The 14,726-nt window shown below is 36.1% G+C and overlaps 1 protein-coding gene across 15 annotated transcripts in view; it reads left to right on the top strand.

Annotated features, from left to right (window-relative positions):
• LOC148650215 (adhesion G protein-coupled receptor E3-like) overlaps positions 1-14,726 on the top strand; it is a 63,242-nt gene that overhangs the window by 31,326 nt on the left and 17,190 nt on the right. For 14 of the 15 annotated variants that reach the window (XR_015926055.1, XR_015926054.1, XR_015926053.1 and 11 more), the window contains 2 exons: positions 4,970-5,170; positions 6,094-6,329. Coding sequence is in view for 8 of the 15 variants with exons in the window: in XM_088603790.1 (XP_088459916.1) it covers positions 4,970-5,170; positions 6,094-6,329 (437 nt within the window). In the remaining 7 variants the exon portion in view is untranslated. The remainder of the gene's footprint in view (positions 1-4,969; positions 5,171-6,093; positions 6,330-14,726) is intronic. The other variant, XM_088603791.1, reaches the window with a different exon arrangement.

Genomic DNA, 14,726 nt, shown 5'->3' with positions numbered 1-14,726 from the left:
TGGTTATTTTGGAAAAATTTTTACATGCTCCTTCTGACTATATTATGTTTATATACTTCATAAAAAGTTATAATGTTTTAACCTTTTCTATAATTATTTGTGTTTGTTATCGCAGTAAAAAAGCACATACTTTTTAGAATTTGATTAATAGGGAATATAATATGGAATCATGTATCTAAATAAATTAATAACTATATAGCTCAAATTATTATAGTAGTAAACTTTCTTTCTAAACATCTGCATCAATTTGACTCATTCACTCACGATTAACGGTAAACATTTTGCTTGCCCTGTTCGGTTAAAGCTTAAGTTGTCAAGTGGTGTGCTGGTGTAATGGCTTAGGCATGTGACTTGCCTGCTGGAGGCTGGGGATTCAAACCGTTTCCTTTTAACAAATAAACATGTCTTTGAAAAACAAAAATAGTAAATATTATCGTTACTATATTGAATTTGTTGGTATTTCTAAATATCACAACATATTCAAAGTTAAGTGATTAATAACAACTAATAATTTCAAACTGCTTTTATTTTAAAATTGTATTTTGTTCAGGTTGATTTGTCACTGTTTTCACTAAATTTATTAAATGTCTATTTTTGAGTGGGTGTTCCAAATTCTGTTTAATTTCTGAAACTCCCTCTGTATTCCATGTTTTAACCTTTTCTATGAATACTTCCGCTCGTTATCGCAGTAGAAAACCTCATACATTTTAGAATCCGCTAAATATGGAATATAATATGGAATTGCTTATCTAAAGAAATTAATAATGATATTAAAAGGATCTAAATATATGTATTTATATAGCTGGTAGTATTACTGTAAACCACTTTCTTTGTAAACATATTTTATTTTTAATTTGACTCATTCATACATTAATATTTTGTCAATAGGTTTGTAAATAGTTGTTCTGTCTAGATGATCCGGGTTCAATACCTGCTTATGGTACAGGTTTCTATTCTAACAAATGCTTAAAAAAATAAAATAGTAAATATTTTGTACACTATATTAACATTTTTGTTTTTTGTATATATAGTACAACATATTCAATGTTAAGTTATATAACTAATGAAATAAAAATGTGATTTAACAAACATGAATACTGCCAACTGTTCAGCCAGTTTAATTAAAAACACTTTATTCAGTGGGGCAATTTAACAGATGCCTCAAGCCTTAAAATGAAATTGGATATATTGTAATTAGAATTGAGAATAACAAAGCGGTATTAAAATGATCACTGATACTATAATAATGTGTCTGGTCTTTATTAACAGTATTAATTTAATAATAATTTCAAGCTTCTTGTATCTTTTTTAGAGTAATATTTTTCTTAAGTTTTCATAAGCTTTGCTTATTAAAATACCTATTTATGAGACACGATGTTTCAGATGTCAATAACTTTGTAAACAAATGACACAGAGCCTGCAACCTACAAATTTAAAAACAGAATTGTGAAAAATTTCACAGCTTTTATTTAAACAATATCTAGTACCTGGTTGCATTTTTAGAAACCTTAGTTTGAATAAAGTGGATCCCAGGTGCACGTGACTTCATAACGGGAGAAGGCATTATGCTATATTTTTATGCATCAGTTGAAGCTTTCTGAAGTCTCTCAAAAACATAAAAATGTAACATAATCTTGTGTGGTGCGATGGCTAACCGATTATTTTAATTTTAAAGAAAATCAAAAATAGGAAACAATAATGTGTGTGCCTCAAATAAACATTAAACATTTAAAACCCATAAAAATGGGTTTAGTTAAAAACACGAAATCCACAAAAAACAGGTGATTTTTCTTCCTTGTGATAATCTTAGAATCTTTGTGTAAGCTGTAAGTTTTTTTGCATTTTAATTAAACATTTTAAATACTTTAATTTTGTAAATGCAACACGCATTTCGTACAGATACAGTACAATCACATTCTCCTGTCTTCCCGTGGTGTGAAACGAATTAGCAGGCGGTTGAGAAAACAGTGCACCGCCCACTGACCTCAGTCAGAGAAGAGGCGGCGACGATTGTATTTCTTACTGTTATGTCACAGTATTTTATCTGAAATAAAGTCAGGCATCAATACATTATAAGTAATCAATAATTAGTATTAAAATTCACACTGTGAAAAATTGTTTAACTTCCACATCTTGGAACATACGTTAAATCTGACTATCAAAAAGCCAGGGTTCACTTTTTTTCTCTCTCCCTACTCTCTCTCAAGTGTTGCGATTCAGACACAGAATGGTTAAAAATGGGAACAGGTGAGGCAGGCAGAGGGAAGAGGGAGGCATCTTCCCACCTCTATGACTACAGTGCCAAAGAGAAATGGCTTGAGTGACATACAGAGCCGAAAACGTTTGGTGCAGTCTTCTCTGCTTTATAGGGTACACTCCTTGTGGAAGAATTTTCACCTCAATTGCCCACCAGCTAACACAAAGAAGCAAACTGAATACAAAATGTACTTGCAAAAATAGTGTTTACAAACATTAAAAAACATACTTGATTTATACTGTTATACTGTACAGTGTATTCAAACACTCTATGGTCACTACACTGCCCACTAAACCTCTTTCCCACAATTTCACGGGGCCAAGGTCACCAAGCTGATTCACAGCTGAATACAATTTTATCTTGCACAAATTCAGATATTTGTCAACATATTTACTAAAACCATCCATCTGAGCAATTTCACTGTGTTAGTCTCACTGTATGCCACAGTGCTCACTCAATGTTCACACTCCCAGTAAAATAAAAAAAAAAAACATTTCCTGCATTCTCACCTAGCACCAGAGGGGAAGGAAAAGTGCCCGTGGTCATTTGTTTCACTGACAAAGTTGATTAAAACTCATTCAAAGGGTGTGGCGTGTTAACAAACTTTACTTAACAGAGCCACTTGTAAGAGCAAGGTGACAGGAACACTTCACTGTATCTTCTTTTTTTATTTCATTTTTAAAAATAAAAAAAATAATTTGCCTGTGTTGATAAGCTGTTCCCCGATTACTGTCAACTGTAAAAAATAATCCTCCCCCCCTCCCTTGTTTAATTTAAAGATTTCTGGGAAGAAATCCTTAAACATAAAACCATCACATATAAAAACATAACATTTTCAGGTTCTCGTGGGTTTGTGCCCTTGCCACTCCCACCTTAGGTTGGCCCTTCACAGCAGGCTCAAAGCCAAGCCTCTGGTGTCACTCAACAAGGAACAGCCAGCTGAGCTAAAGGGAGATCTCCCCTCAGCCCAAGCGCTGAGGTTTCTGCTATTCACAGGGACAGGCTGTGACATTATCGTGCTGGCACCTGGCTCTGATCGCGATTTGAACCGCTTGGGTGCAGCTCACTACATTACAGTGCTCATTACCACTACAAGGACAACAGAAGTTTTTTTTTTTAAAAGAAAGAAATGTCAAAATGTTTCCAAAATGTCCTCTTGTGATACTTTAGCTGCTTAGTTACATGATTCCATATTAATATAACTATCAAGTGTTGTTAAATCACTTCAACATTTATTATTTTACAATAACAGCAAGTGGTGTTCTTACTATGTATTCTTAGAAAAGGATAAAACGTTATAACTTTTTATGACGTACATAATTTAAGCTTAATAATGTTAGAACAAACACGTTAAAATGAGAACCCATGTAAGTTACCAAGTTAAAGACTTTGATGCATAAAATATTTATGCATAATTATAATATTTATGATTAAGTTGGAAGGTTATGTACTTTTGTCCAGCTGAGCAATCTTGCTTTCATAAAATATACGAACTTTTTAATGTTTAATGATTAACACGCTGTAATACACAGTTTAAAATTATTAAAAGTCTAAAGAGTCTACAACTTAAATTCTTAATTGGAAAAAGATTGTCCCTCAGCAGTGACTGGGCGTTTTCTGGCGACATCTCAAATGTCTCGTGTACAGCATTTGAGGTGTCGCCAGAGTTAATAATTCCACCTGGCGGTTTTACAAGGTGCTTCCGGATACTATTATCATATTTCAATTAACATGCGGTATGATGCGGTATTTTGCGCCATGCGCACTGCGTTTTAATGGAGCCTACCTCGCACATTTTTGATTGGCTGGATCTCTTCATTTTATTTCTCTAAATTTTAAATTGCATATTGAAAAGACCCTTTCGGAATAGAAAAGGTGACATTCAAACCGATAATATCTCAGGACCTTTGTTTTACTTTGTTTGAAATTACTCAAATAAGTTAAGACATTTTACATTTACAAATTTACATTTGTAAATTGATTTATAATACATCAATCAATTTTAGAAAAAGTGTAATACTGTTATTATTACTATTAATTAATGTTAAGCTTTGTGTGCCAGCAGCCATGTCACCCTGCAACTTACAATTGGCAACCCACTGAAGCTAAGCAGGTGTGAGTCTGGTCAGTACCTGGATGGGAGACCTCCTGGGAAAAACTAAGGTTGCTGCTGGAAGAGGTGTTAGTGAGGCCAGCAGGGGGTGCTCACCCTGTGGTCCATGTGGGTCCTACTGCCCCAGTATAGTGATGGGGACACTATACTGTAAACAAGCGCTGTCTTTCGGATGAGATGTAAAACCAAGGTCCTGACTCTCTGTGGTCAATAAAAATTCCAGGGTGTTTCTCGAAAAGAGTAGGGGTGTAACCCCCGCATCCTGGCCAAATTTCCCATGCCTCCTAATAATCCCCCTTTATGAATTGGCTAAATTACTTTGTTCTCCCCCCCCCCCCGATGGCAGGCGGAGCAACGTGCTGGTTGGAGTATTCTCAGTCGCATTTAATGGCAATGTCAGCTCAAAGATTTGGTTCAAACTATCAAATGGAGATGGGCGTGTCGACAAGCGGACCGTGCTGATGCGGGATTAATGCTAGGATGAGAGAGAGAATTAATGTTAAGTTTTAAATGTGATTTAGATTCAGGGATTCTTACAAATCACAACATTTAGTGTTTGAGCAGAAATTATTCATGCTAATGTTTTTTTATTCCCACAGATTAATGAAGATTCTGTCCTGTCAATTATCAGCTATGTGTTTGTAATAACAGCCCTGATTTGTCTCAGTCTTGCAATCATTACATTTGTATTCTGTAAATCAGTTCATAAAGGACACAACATTATTCACTTGCACTTGAGCCTGTGTTTATTTATGGCACACCTTCTCTTTTTAACTGGAGGATCCAAAATGGACCATAATGTAAGTAGGGTATTTTAAAACTGCAAAAATTTAATTATTTTGTGAAGAGAACTGAAGAACAAGGGCTTAGTTTTATATATTTATAATAGTATTAGATTATTCTCAGGATTTAGTTAAAACAATGTATCTATAACATAATTTATATTGATGTTTTAATATTTTATATGGCCACAAAGTAATATGCGCTGCTTTAAATTGTTAATGTGGCACAACTATATTTTTTTTGTTTCTACAGCTAACTTTTTGTTAATGGAATTTTATTTTGAGATACCAAGGTTGTTCTTAGTGCAGTGACATCTGCAAAGGAGATTTTATCCATAATCTGAAGAGATAACATTATAATAGGTCCCTGGTTCGAAAAAAGGGTGGAAACAAACAAGCTTTTAGTGAGGAGTGGTGGTACTGTGGCTAAGGATCTGCACCTGTAGCTGGAAGGTTGCTGGCTCAAATCCTGCAGCTAGCGGAGGAATCCTATTCCATTGGGCCCTACAGCAAGGCCCTTAACCCCTAGCTGTATAAATGGCTGACCCTGCCCTCTGACCCTAAGCTTCTCTCTCCCTGTCTGTGTGTCTCATGGAGAGCAAGCTGAGGTATGTGAAAAGACAAATTTCTAATGCAAGAAATTGTATATGGGTAATAAAGTGATCTTATCTCTTATCTAATGGCAGGATAAGGACATTTTACATCATACTAGAGCAAAAGATCCCTGTGCACTACATTACCGGACAAGCATATGCCTTGACAATTTTTTTCCTTAATTTGTATTTGCCAATAACTTTTAAGATAAATCTATTTACAAGTCAAGTAAACAAAAGTATGCCCAGATTTTTTTCTTGATACTATAGTATCTTCTGGAAAGTGAGTTGCAACAGATATTATTTTCCAGTGCTTCTGCACTTCTGATCTCTTCTCTGTTACTGCAGGTGATCTGTGCGGTGATAGCAGGAGTCCTCCACTTCTTTTTCCTTGCTAGTTTTGTCTGGATGTGTCTGGAGGGAGTTCAGCTGCTTCTGTTAGTGACGAATCTGAGAGTGGTCAAATACAGTAGCAGAAGCAGATTGACCAAGAGGTATCTATTACCCCCTGGGTATGGTATTCCTGCCATCATCGTTGCTGTGTCAGCTGGAGTTTTTCCAGGCGGTTATGGAACACAGACCAGGTGAGCAGGTTATTTCATACTGTTTTGTCTGAAGTTGCTCAATGCTCAGCTGTATCATTTTAAATTCCTTTCTTCCAATTTACCACTAGGTTTTTCATAGACTTAGGGATCATTGAGAAAAGGATTAGCAAATACTGAAGAAGTTGCAGAAAATAAATTGAAGGGACTAATACCAAGTACAAGACACCCATCAGATTATATTTAATGTAGACAAATTAAATTAGCAAACACAAATAACAAACACAATATGTTCCAAACAATCTGACATCTGTTAGGGTGCCATAACAATATCTTTTTGTGAATATCTACGGAAACAAACACACACTGGCCTGCCATAATGGTAAAAAGCACCACTTAAAGAATCCCAATCCAATGTGCTTACATCCCAAGGTCTTTCTGATTTTTTTCTTCTTTATTAGGTTATCTTTTTTTTTCTCTTCCAGCTACACTGCTTTATCTATCACTGCTGCCAGCACTGCCAAAACTCATCTCTTTTGGTGTTTTTGGCACCAGTTTCTTCTCTTTCATCCCCTGCTGCATGAGATGCTATCTCAAGGGCCCTGGAGATGTCCCGTAACATCCTCTTTCTACTCTGGCCTCAAATACTGCTCATTGGATGTTCTATCTCATTTCTCCTTCCGGCTTCTTAGACTTTTCTTTCTACCTTTCTTCTCCTTTCTGATCTCTTAACACTTAAACCTCTTTAGGACCATTATACCCCCTGTGCTTTCCACCTCCATTTTGTTACCTCTACCTCACACCCCCCTTCATCTTTGACAGCAAATTCTATGTGGATGTTAATCTTGGTCATCTTGTTACTCACTCTACCAGCTCCTTTCAACCTCTATCTGTCTGATCTCCATTGTTGTCCCAGGTTAATTGTTAGATTTTGTTAAGTCTGTAATCATTTTAATTTCTCATCCTGCTCTCCTTGTTTTCTGCAATTTGCAAATACTGTGGAAAAGCCTATCATCCATGACCAGGCAAACCTACTTCCACATGTACCAAAATGACTTCTGATTATAGCTCTACCCCCATTTTCATTCTCACTTAACACCTACTAGAAAGATAGTGAGTATCCTTTCACTTGGCTTTTCTGCTGTTTTTTAACCCCATTTCCTTCTTCCACTTCTTCCAATGTAAAAATATCCTATCCACAATCTCTACCTGGATTCTTATAGTATTTCCTAAAGACTGAGGTCATCAATGGCTTTATTGGTCATCAATGGCCTCTTTGATTCTACTCTTTTTCCTTTTTATTATATTAGCCCCATTGTTATCACTGTTTACAAATATTCAGGAAACAAAATTTAATTGATGTGGTTCAGGTGGATAGCTGTGTCAGCATGCGTGGTCTGCAAAGGAAAATGTAATAGGTTTAGTCCTATTCCTGCTGAAAAGAGAGGAAAGAAAAAACAACATTTTGGCTTTGTCTGACTTGAGTGCATCCATTCATCTTGCAACCGTTTCTCTCATTTTAGGTTGTTGCAAGCAATTGGCAAGCAATGGGCACAAGACAGGCTACACTCTAGATGGTTGCAGGGCAGACACACAAACAGACATGCACAAACTCCCAACTAGGGCCAGTTTCCATAGATGTTTAACCTACCAATATGTTTTTGGACTTTGTGTGTTGGGGGAAATGCATGCTGACACATCCCATATAAATATCCCATCTTTCTATATGCTATAATTTCAATTCAAGAGAAAGAAAACAAGTCAGTTCATCTCTAGCATGTAGATTTTTTTATTTCAAAATGCAGTCCTACATTACCCGAAAACCCCTCCTTGATTGTTTCCATCTCAATATTTTCATATTTCCTAGGAGCCTCTTTTATCTCTTTTCTTTGTTAATGAAAATACCTCTTTAAGCCATGTGGCTTGGTAATTTTACATTTGAAAATTTTTAATTAAATCAAGATCCACAAAATGATTTGCAAGGGATTCGAGACACTTAATTTAAAAAAAAAACTGGTTGCTTGTCACCAGAAGCAAAGCACACTTACATCATAACCAGTTTTGATGATCCGACACAGGTATTTCTGCACCTTTCCACATATACAGTGTGTATAGAAAATCACCATCCCCTTTCAAAATGTGTACCTTTTGACTCTGAAAATAAAAACAAATTTAATTAGATTTGTTCCATTTTTATTTACACACAGTAACCCACATTAGCCAAGTGAAAATAAAATTCTAAAACATTCTGAAAATTAATTAATTACAACAGTAAAGTACCTTATTTGGATAAGTTGTGCTGCTTCGCAACTGGGATAAACCCTCAGGGGACCGAGGGAATGAGAATTAGTAAATTAGAGTTCCTGAGAATAATTTGGCCAGGGGTCCTCTCTGGCTCGTGCTTGAGTCCATCTTATGCCCATATCTTCGCAAGGGAAACACAGAAAGCCTTCAAACCAAATGCATTTTAAAGACCTTTACTTGTGAAACATTTCACAGCCTCCACATAAAACTATCAGTGAGCTAATTCTCTTTTTGTAAACCTCTGGTTTTTCATCTAGCCCCAGGGGACCGATGTTTACACAAGTTAACAACGTTAGAAATAATGCTCAATACGGCTTCGTGTGAAAAACCTGTATATCACCATAGGAAGCAGAACAGCACAGTCTTCAATTACCCAGACTGTAAGCACAGGAATAAAGCTTTGTTTGATTTCTGAAACCTTTTCTTTATGTCCACAGAAGACTGACAGCTTTATGTTGTGAATCTCTTTTTCTCGTGCTTTTATTTAATGTGGCACTATGCACTGAGATGGGGTATGCTGTTCAAAAGCCAATAGCATTTAAACCACAGCACCCACAATGCTGCACCAACTTACTCTGCAAGTGTACTCAAGTGTACTTACTCTCACTTTTTTATGAAAGTTTTTTAAATCTTTTAAATCATGGGTGCTCCTACAGTTGAGAGGTCTGCGTAAAGGACCCAAAGCATCTAAAAGCTTCACAGCTCAAGGGCAAAGTATCCATAGATTTTGCCAAAGCTCTCTCTAAAATAGACGTTTAATAAATGTAAGGTTGTGAAAACAGTGACAATGACAACAGAGCATGCTACTGGAAATTCCCCCAGAACTGTCTATTCTACATAACATTACACAGCAGGGTGTTAACACTCCTAGCCTTTGTGAGAAGTGAGGAGCTGCGTCACATAAAGTAAAGGTTAATTCCAAGCTGGAAAGAAAAGCTCCTCTATAAATCTTCAGTTTACAGACCGTCCAATGTCATTTATTATCAATAATGTCTTCCATATCGCATTAAAATTGGAACATTTTAAAAATCCACCTATTTTCTAACCGCTTTATCCAGGTAACAGGTAACAGTTCCCCCCCCCCCCCCCAGTTTCCTCTGCCTGCCTGACCTGTTCCCATTTGTAACCATTCTGTGAATCGCAGAGGGTGAGAGAAAGTAGGGAGAGACCCTACTTTTTTTTTGATAGTCAAATGTAACATATGTTTGAACACAGTCTTGCAAATGAAAGTTTTTACAAGATGTGGAAGTGCAACAATTTATCACAGTGCAAATTTTAATACTAATTATTGATTAAAATAAAAAATAAAAAGTAAAATGTTTACAAACAAAGAGGATTACAGCAATACTACCAGCTATAAAATACATATATTTAGATCCTTAAATTAATATTGTTATTAATTTCTTTAGATAATCAATTCCATATTATATTCTCTTTTTAGCGTATTTTAAAAATGATTTCTGTATTTCTGCGAATATGCTCGTTATCAGAGTAAACAACAGCATACTTTTAGAATTTGATTAACAGGGAATACAATATGGAATCGCGTATCTAAAGAGAATGCTTGCCAGAGCAGTGATGTCACTGCCTTTCCCTCTAAATAGTTCGCAGGGACCCAGCCTCAAATAATAGGCAGTGAAAACATTTGTCTGTCTGTCAAGGGGGAAGGGGGACTGTCTTTCATTGGAAGGCTCACCTATTCTACTCTGAGAATGTAGGGGGGGAGGAAAAGTGCCCGCGGTCTTTTTTTCACTGACAAAGTTGTTAACAAAAACTACACTATGCTTAACAGCTGTTAAACCAGTTCAGACACCAGATAGCCTGCTAGAGCACCAGAGCTCACACTCACCCACATCACAGATCACAGAACAGTCCCAGTGTGTGAGATATTGCTGTTTGATCTGTGTTTGATCTTTGATCTGAGCTTTAATAGGGAGCTTATCTCTATTGATATAACTATCGAGTGGTATTAAATAAACAGCTTTTTTGTATAGATGACACTTTTCTAAAATGTATTAAAAAAAGAAAAAGGATTACAATCTAATCTTTCCACGTTTGATCCCATGAGGAAGTACAATACACTCCTGCTTTGTTTAATGATGGTATGAAAAATACATCTAAATGGTGAGAAAGTTATGCTTAAAGATAATTAAGGGACTAAGAAGACAAAAATAATGATTTACATTGCATTGTCAGATTGTGAATCAATAAAGGCATTTAATTAAACACACATTTGCGATTTTAATCAAAATGGGGGTAATGGGGTTAGACCATTAGACATGCAATACACTTCCTCGTGATCATCTTAGAATCTTTGTGTAAGCTCTAAGTTTTTTTTTAACTTTTTTTAATTATACATTTTAAACACTTTAATTTTGTAAACTCAACACACATTCTGTAAAGATATAGTACAATCACATTCTCCTGTCTTCCAGTGGTGTAAAACGAATTAGCAGGTGATTGAGATAACAATGCATCGCCCACTGAGTGGAATGTGGAAGCACATTGTTTAATGGGGATGACATTACCCACGTCTATATCACTGTACAATACTTGAGTCGGGGTGTCTGTTAATAAAACAGAGCGCCGTGCAATACATATACTGTAACTGCTTTAGGTGGGTAACTGCATCTGCAAAGGAACAACTAATATGTTTATTCCATGCTGAAAAGAGAAGACAGAAAACTCAACATTTTCTTCAGGTATGAGAGTCTTCGGCTCAAAATGAAACGCTTGGAATTTGTAATGTAGGGCGCTCTAAATGAGTTAATGTTTGATGCAGGAGAAATGTATTTCCCAGAAGCAATACTGACTCTCTGTGATGCAGTGCATCCACTGGTCAGGAGACTGAGGGCTTGCCAGCGCGGTGACGTCACTTCCTTTCATATGAATAGGAGGGACCTGGTCAGTCGGTACTGAGGACAGACCTCACTGTAGCTTGACTGGCTGCTTCACTGTTGAGTGACGCTGGGGGTCCAAGTTTTATTCGTCAGCTGGTAGGGCGTTAGCCCTAAAGTGCTACATTATTAATCTTCTGTGTCGCATTAAATAACTCTTCAGTCTATTCCGCCAGACAGTATATGAATATAATTATATAATTATTTATTTATTTTGATACACCCTTATATTATAAACGCCCTTATGCTGGGCAAATCATTTTTTTTAGTTTTTAAAAAGAAATTAAAATGAGATATATATTTTCCTGCTTAACTTAGACATTGCATGATTTTAAAAGCTATAAAAACAAGTTTTAATAGTTAATAACCACTTTTTATGCGCAAACAATTTGTGATCTTTCTTCCTAGTGATCAGCTTAGAATCTTTGTGTACGCTGTAAGTTGTTCTTCTTAATTAGGCTTTTAAACTACATTAATTTCATAAAGACATCACACGTTTCAAACAGAAAAAAATCATATTCTTTTCTTTTCTTGGTATGTAGAACAGATCAGCAGGTCTTTCTTTCCCCCATTGCTTTTTTGCTTTTTTCCCCTGTATTTATCAAATTGGCTAGCTAATGTCCTCTTTGCTAGCTAATGGTACTTGTGGCTGTGTTTCTGCATTGCGTAACACATTGGAGGAATGTAAACATCTTAATCTTTGTGTTAAATACATTTTTTAAATTAAAATTCATTCTGTACAGCACTCGCATATTTGGGGACTGTTATATAAAACCAATAAGGCACTCGAGGCCTGTGCTATATCGTGGATATAGTCACAGTTAAAAGGTTGCCTAACATCACCTTTTACTGTTTCTTTTACTGTGATAACGAGTGCAAGTATTCATGGAAATGGTAATCACTTGACTTTGAATGTTTTGTCATATTTAGAAAGACCAACAAATTCAGTATAGTGTCGATAATATTTATTATCAGTAATAACGACAGTAGTAGCAGCTTCAAATTATTCATTGTTATTAATAAATGACTTAGCTTCGAACAATTGTGATATTTAGAAATATAAAAAATGTCAATATACTGTAGTGTCCAAAACATTTGCTATTTTAGTTTTTCAAAGAAATGTTTATTTGTTAAGAGAAAACACATGGCGATAGCTGGGTTTGAACGCCAGACCTCACGCTTATAAGTCAGTCACTTAAGCAATTACACCTCAGACACAGTCACATGGAAAGTATGCCCTGTCAGTCATTTTGGCCAACCAATCACATACCGTGGCACACCGCAGTGGCTTGTGGGTAGTTGCATGCAGTACGAGTATGTACCGTGCATTTTGCATGGCTGCATCTGTAAATCTCATTGAAAATCTTTGGAATGACTTGAAGAGGGCAGTCTATCAACTCATGGCGATAGCTGGGTTCGAACGCCAGACCTCAGGCAGTTTGACTGAGCTTGAACAATTCTGTAAGGAGTAATGGGCAAATATTCCTCCCTCTATGTGTGCAAAGTTGGTAGAGATGTATGCAAACAGACTCAAGGTTTTAATTCATTTAAAATTTGCTTATTAACTCAGGGGGGTGTTTTCTTATCCAACCCAGTTATTCTACTTTTTTTTTTTTTTCAGAAATTTGGCTTTCTTTTTTACTTGGATGTTGCAAGGTACAATTTGTAAATAAAAATGGAAAAAGACTGATCTTAATTGTCTTCTTTTTGGGCTTTAGGGCAACAAAAGGTAAACATTTTGAAAGGGGGTGGTGACTTTCTATACCCACTGTATGAATACAAATCCTCAGTGCTGCTTTCAACACTGTTAACCATGATATCATTTTGAGAATGTGTTTGGAGTTTCTAATACTGCTCTTAAATGGTTCAAGTCTTACCTCACTCATCACTGTCACTTCATCTCACTTGGCAGATTTAATGTGAAATTTGACCATTAAATGTGATATTCCTCAGGGCTCGATACTGGGGCCCCTACTTTCCAGCATTTAAATATTTCAACTTGGTCAGCTTTTAGGATCACATAGCCTCAACTACCACTTCTTTACTCAAATGATATTCAAATGTACATCCATAACAAACCTGACACTGATGTGGCTGTATCTTTTATCTCTACTTGCCTCTTCAACATATTTTTTTTTCTTCACCTGAACTGCAACAAGACTGAAGTCATGTTTCTTGGCCCATCAACTATGCAAAACTAGTACTGTAACTCTATCTGTGGATGGTACTCTACGTCAGTTTCAATCAAAGTTGAAGAACTTGGTAGTGATATTTGATTGAGGCATGTGTAACATATTGTCAAAAGATCATTCTTCCACCTCAGAAATATCACCAGATTACATCTTTTGTTGTCTATAAATATTGACTACTGTAACACCCTACTTGCTGGGGTATCTAAATACACATTGAACAAGCTGCAGTATGTCCAGAATTCAGCAGCCAGAATCCTGACCAGGTCTATTTGCAAGTGATAACTCCTGGAGTCCTTGCACTGGCTTCCTGTCTGGTTTTATATCAACTTCAAAATCCTCATGCTCACCTATAAGACTCTGCATGACATGGCACCTCAGTATCTGTCTTCTACTATTGTCTTACGCCCCACCTTGCAATCTTAGCTGTTCTAATTCTGGTCTACTATATGTCCCCCAAGCCCATCGACACTCTATGGGTGACAGGGCCTTCTCTTGTTTGATCATATGCAGGTATTTTGCATAAGAATAGTATCTGTTGAAAGCCATTTTTGCCGTGCATTATTGCACGGAAGTTTAGATAATAGATATAATTTTAAAAAATGTAAAAAAAAAATCCACAGGCAGTTGTCTTTTTTACATTAATGGTTTGAATGTTTGAAAGTTTGTAGTGTTTATCCCACAAAGTTATTGACATTTTGCAAATCATGTCACAAAAAGATATGTATAAATGATAAAGAGAAGGTTATAAAAATATTCACAAATCACTCTCAACAAAATGCAAGAAGTTTGACATCTCAAGGTAGTTTTGTTAAGATGCTGAGTTTCAAAGAATGAAAGTCTAACTTCATATGCCAATGTGTCTGTGGCACACTGAAGGCACATTCAGTGGTCTTATTACAAACGGTATAATTGTCAAAGAGACAAGCAAATTTGCAAGATAATGCAAGGGTATTAAAAAGAGGTTTGATCAATCGGCAGTCTGACCTGAGTATCAACATTCTTTATCACACTTCCTGCATCTTGTTTCTCTTGGAGAAAAGGTCCAG

This window comes from Lepisosteus platostomus, chromosome 13 (assembly GCF_059453375.1).
Source record: "Lepisosteus platostomus isolate fLepPlt1 chromosome 13, fLepPlt1.hap1, whole genome shotgun sequence".
Classification (NCBI taxonomy): Eukaryota; Metazoa; Chordata; class Actinopteri; order Semionotiformes; family Lepisosteidae; genus Lepisosteus; species Lepisosteus platostomus.
The sequence above is the reverse complement of the archived record's forward strand: the minus strand, read 5'-3'. Positions and strand labels throughout refer to the sequence as shown.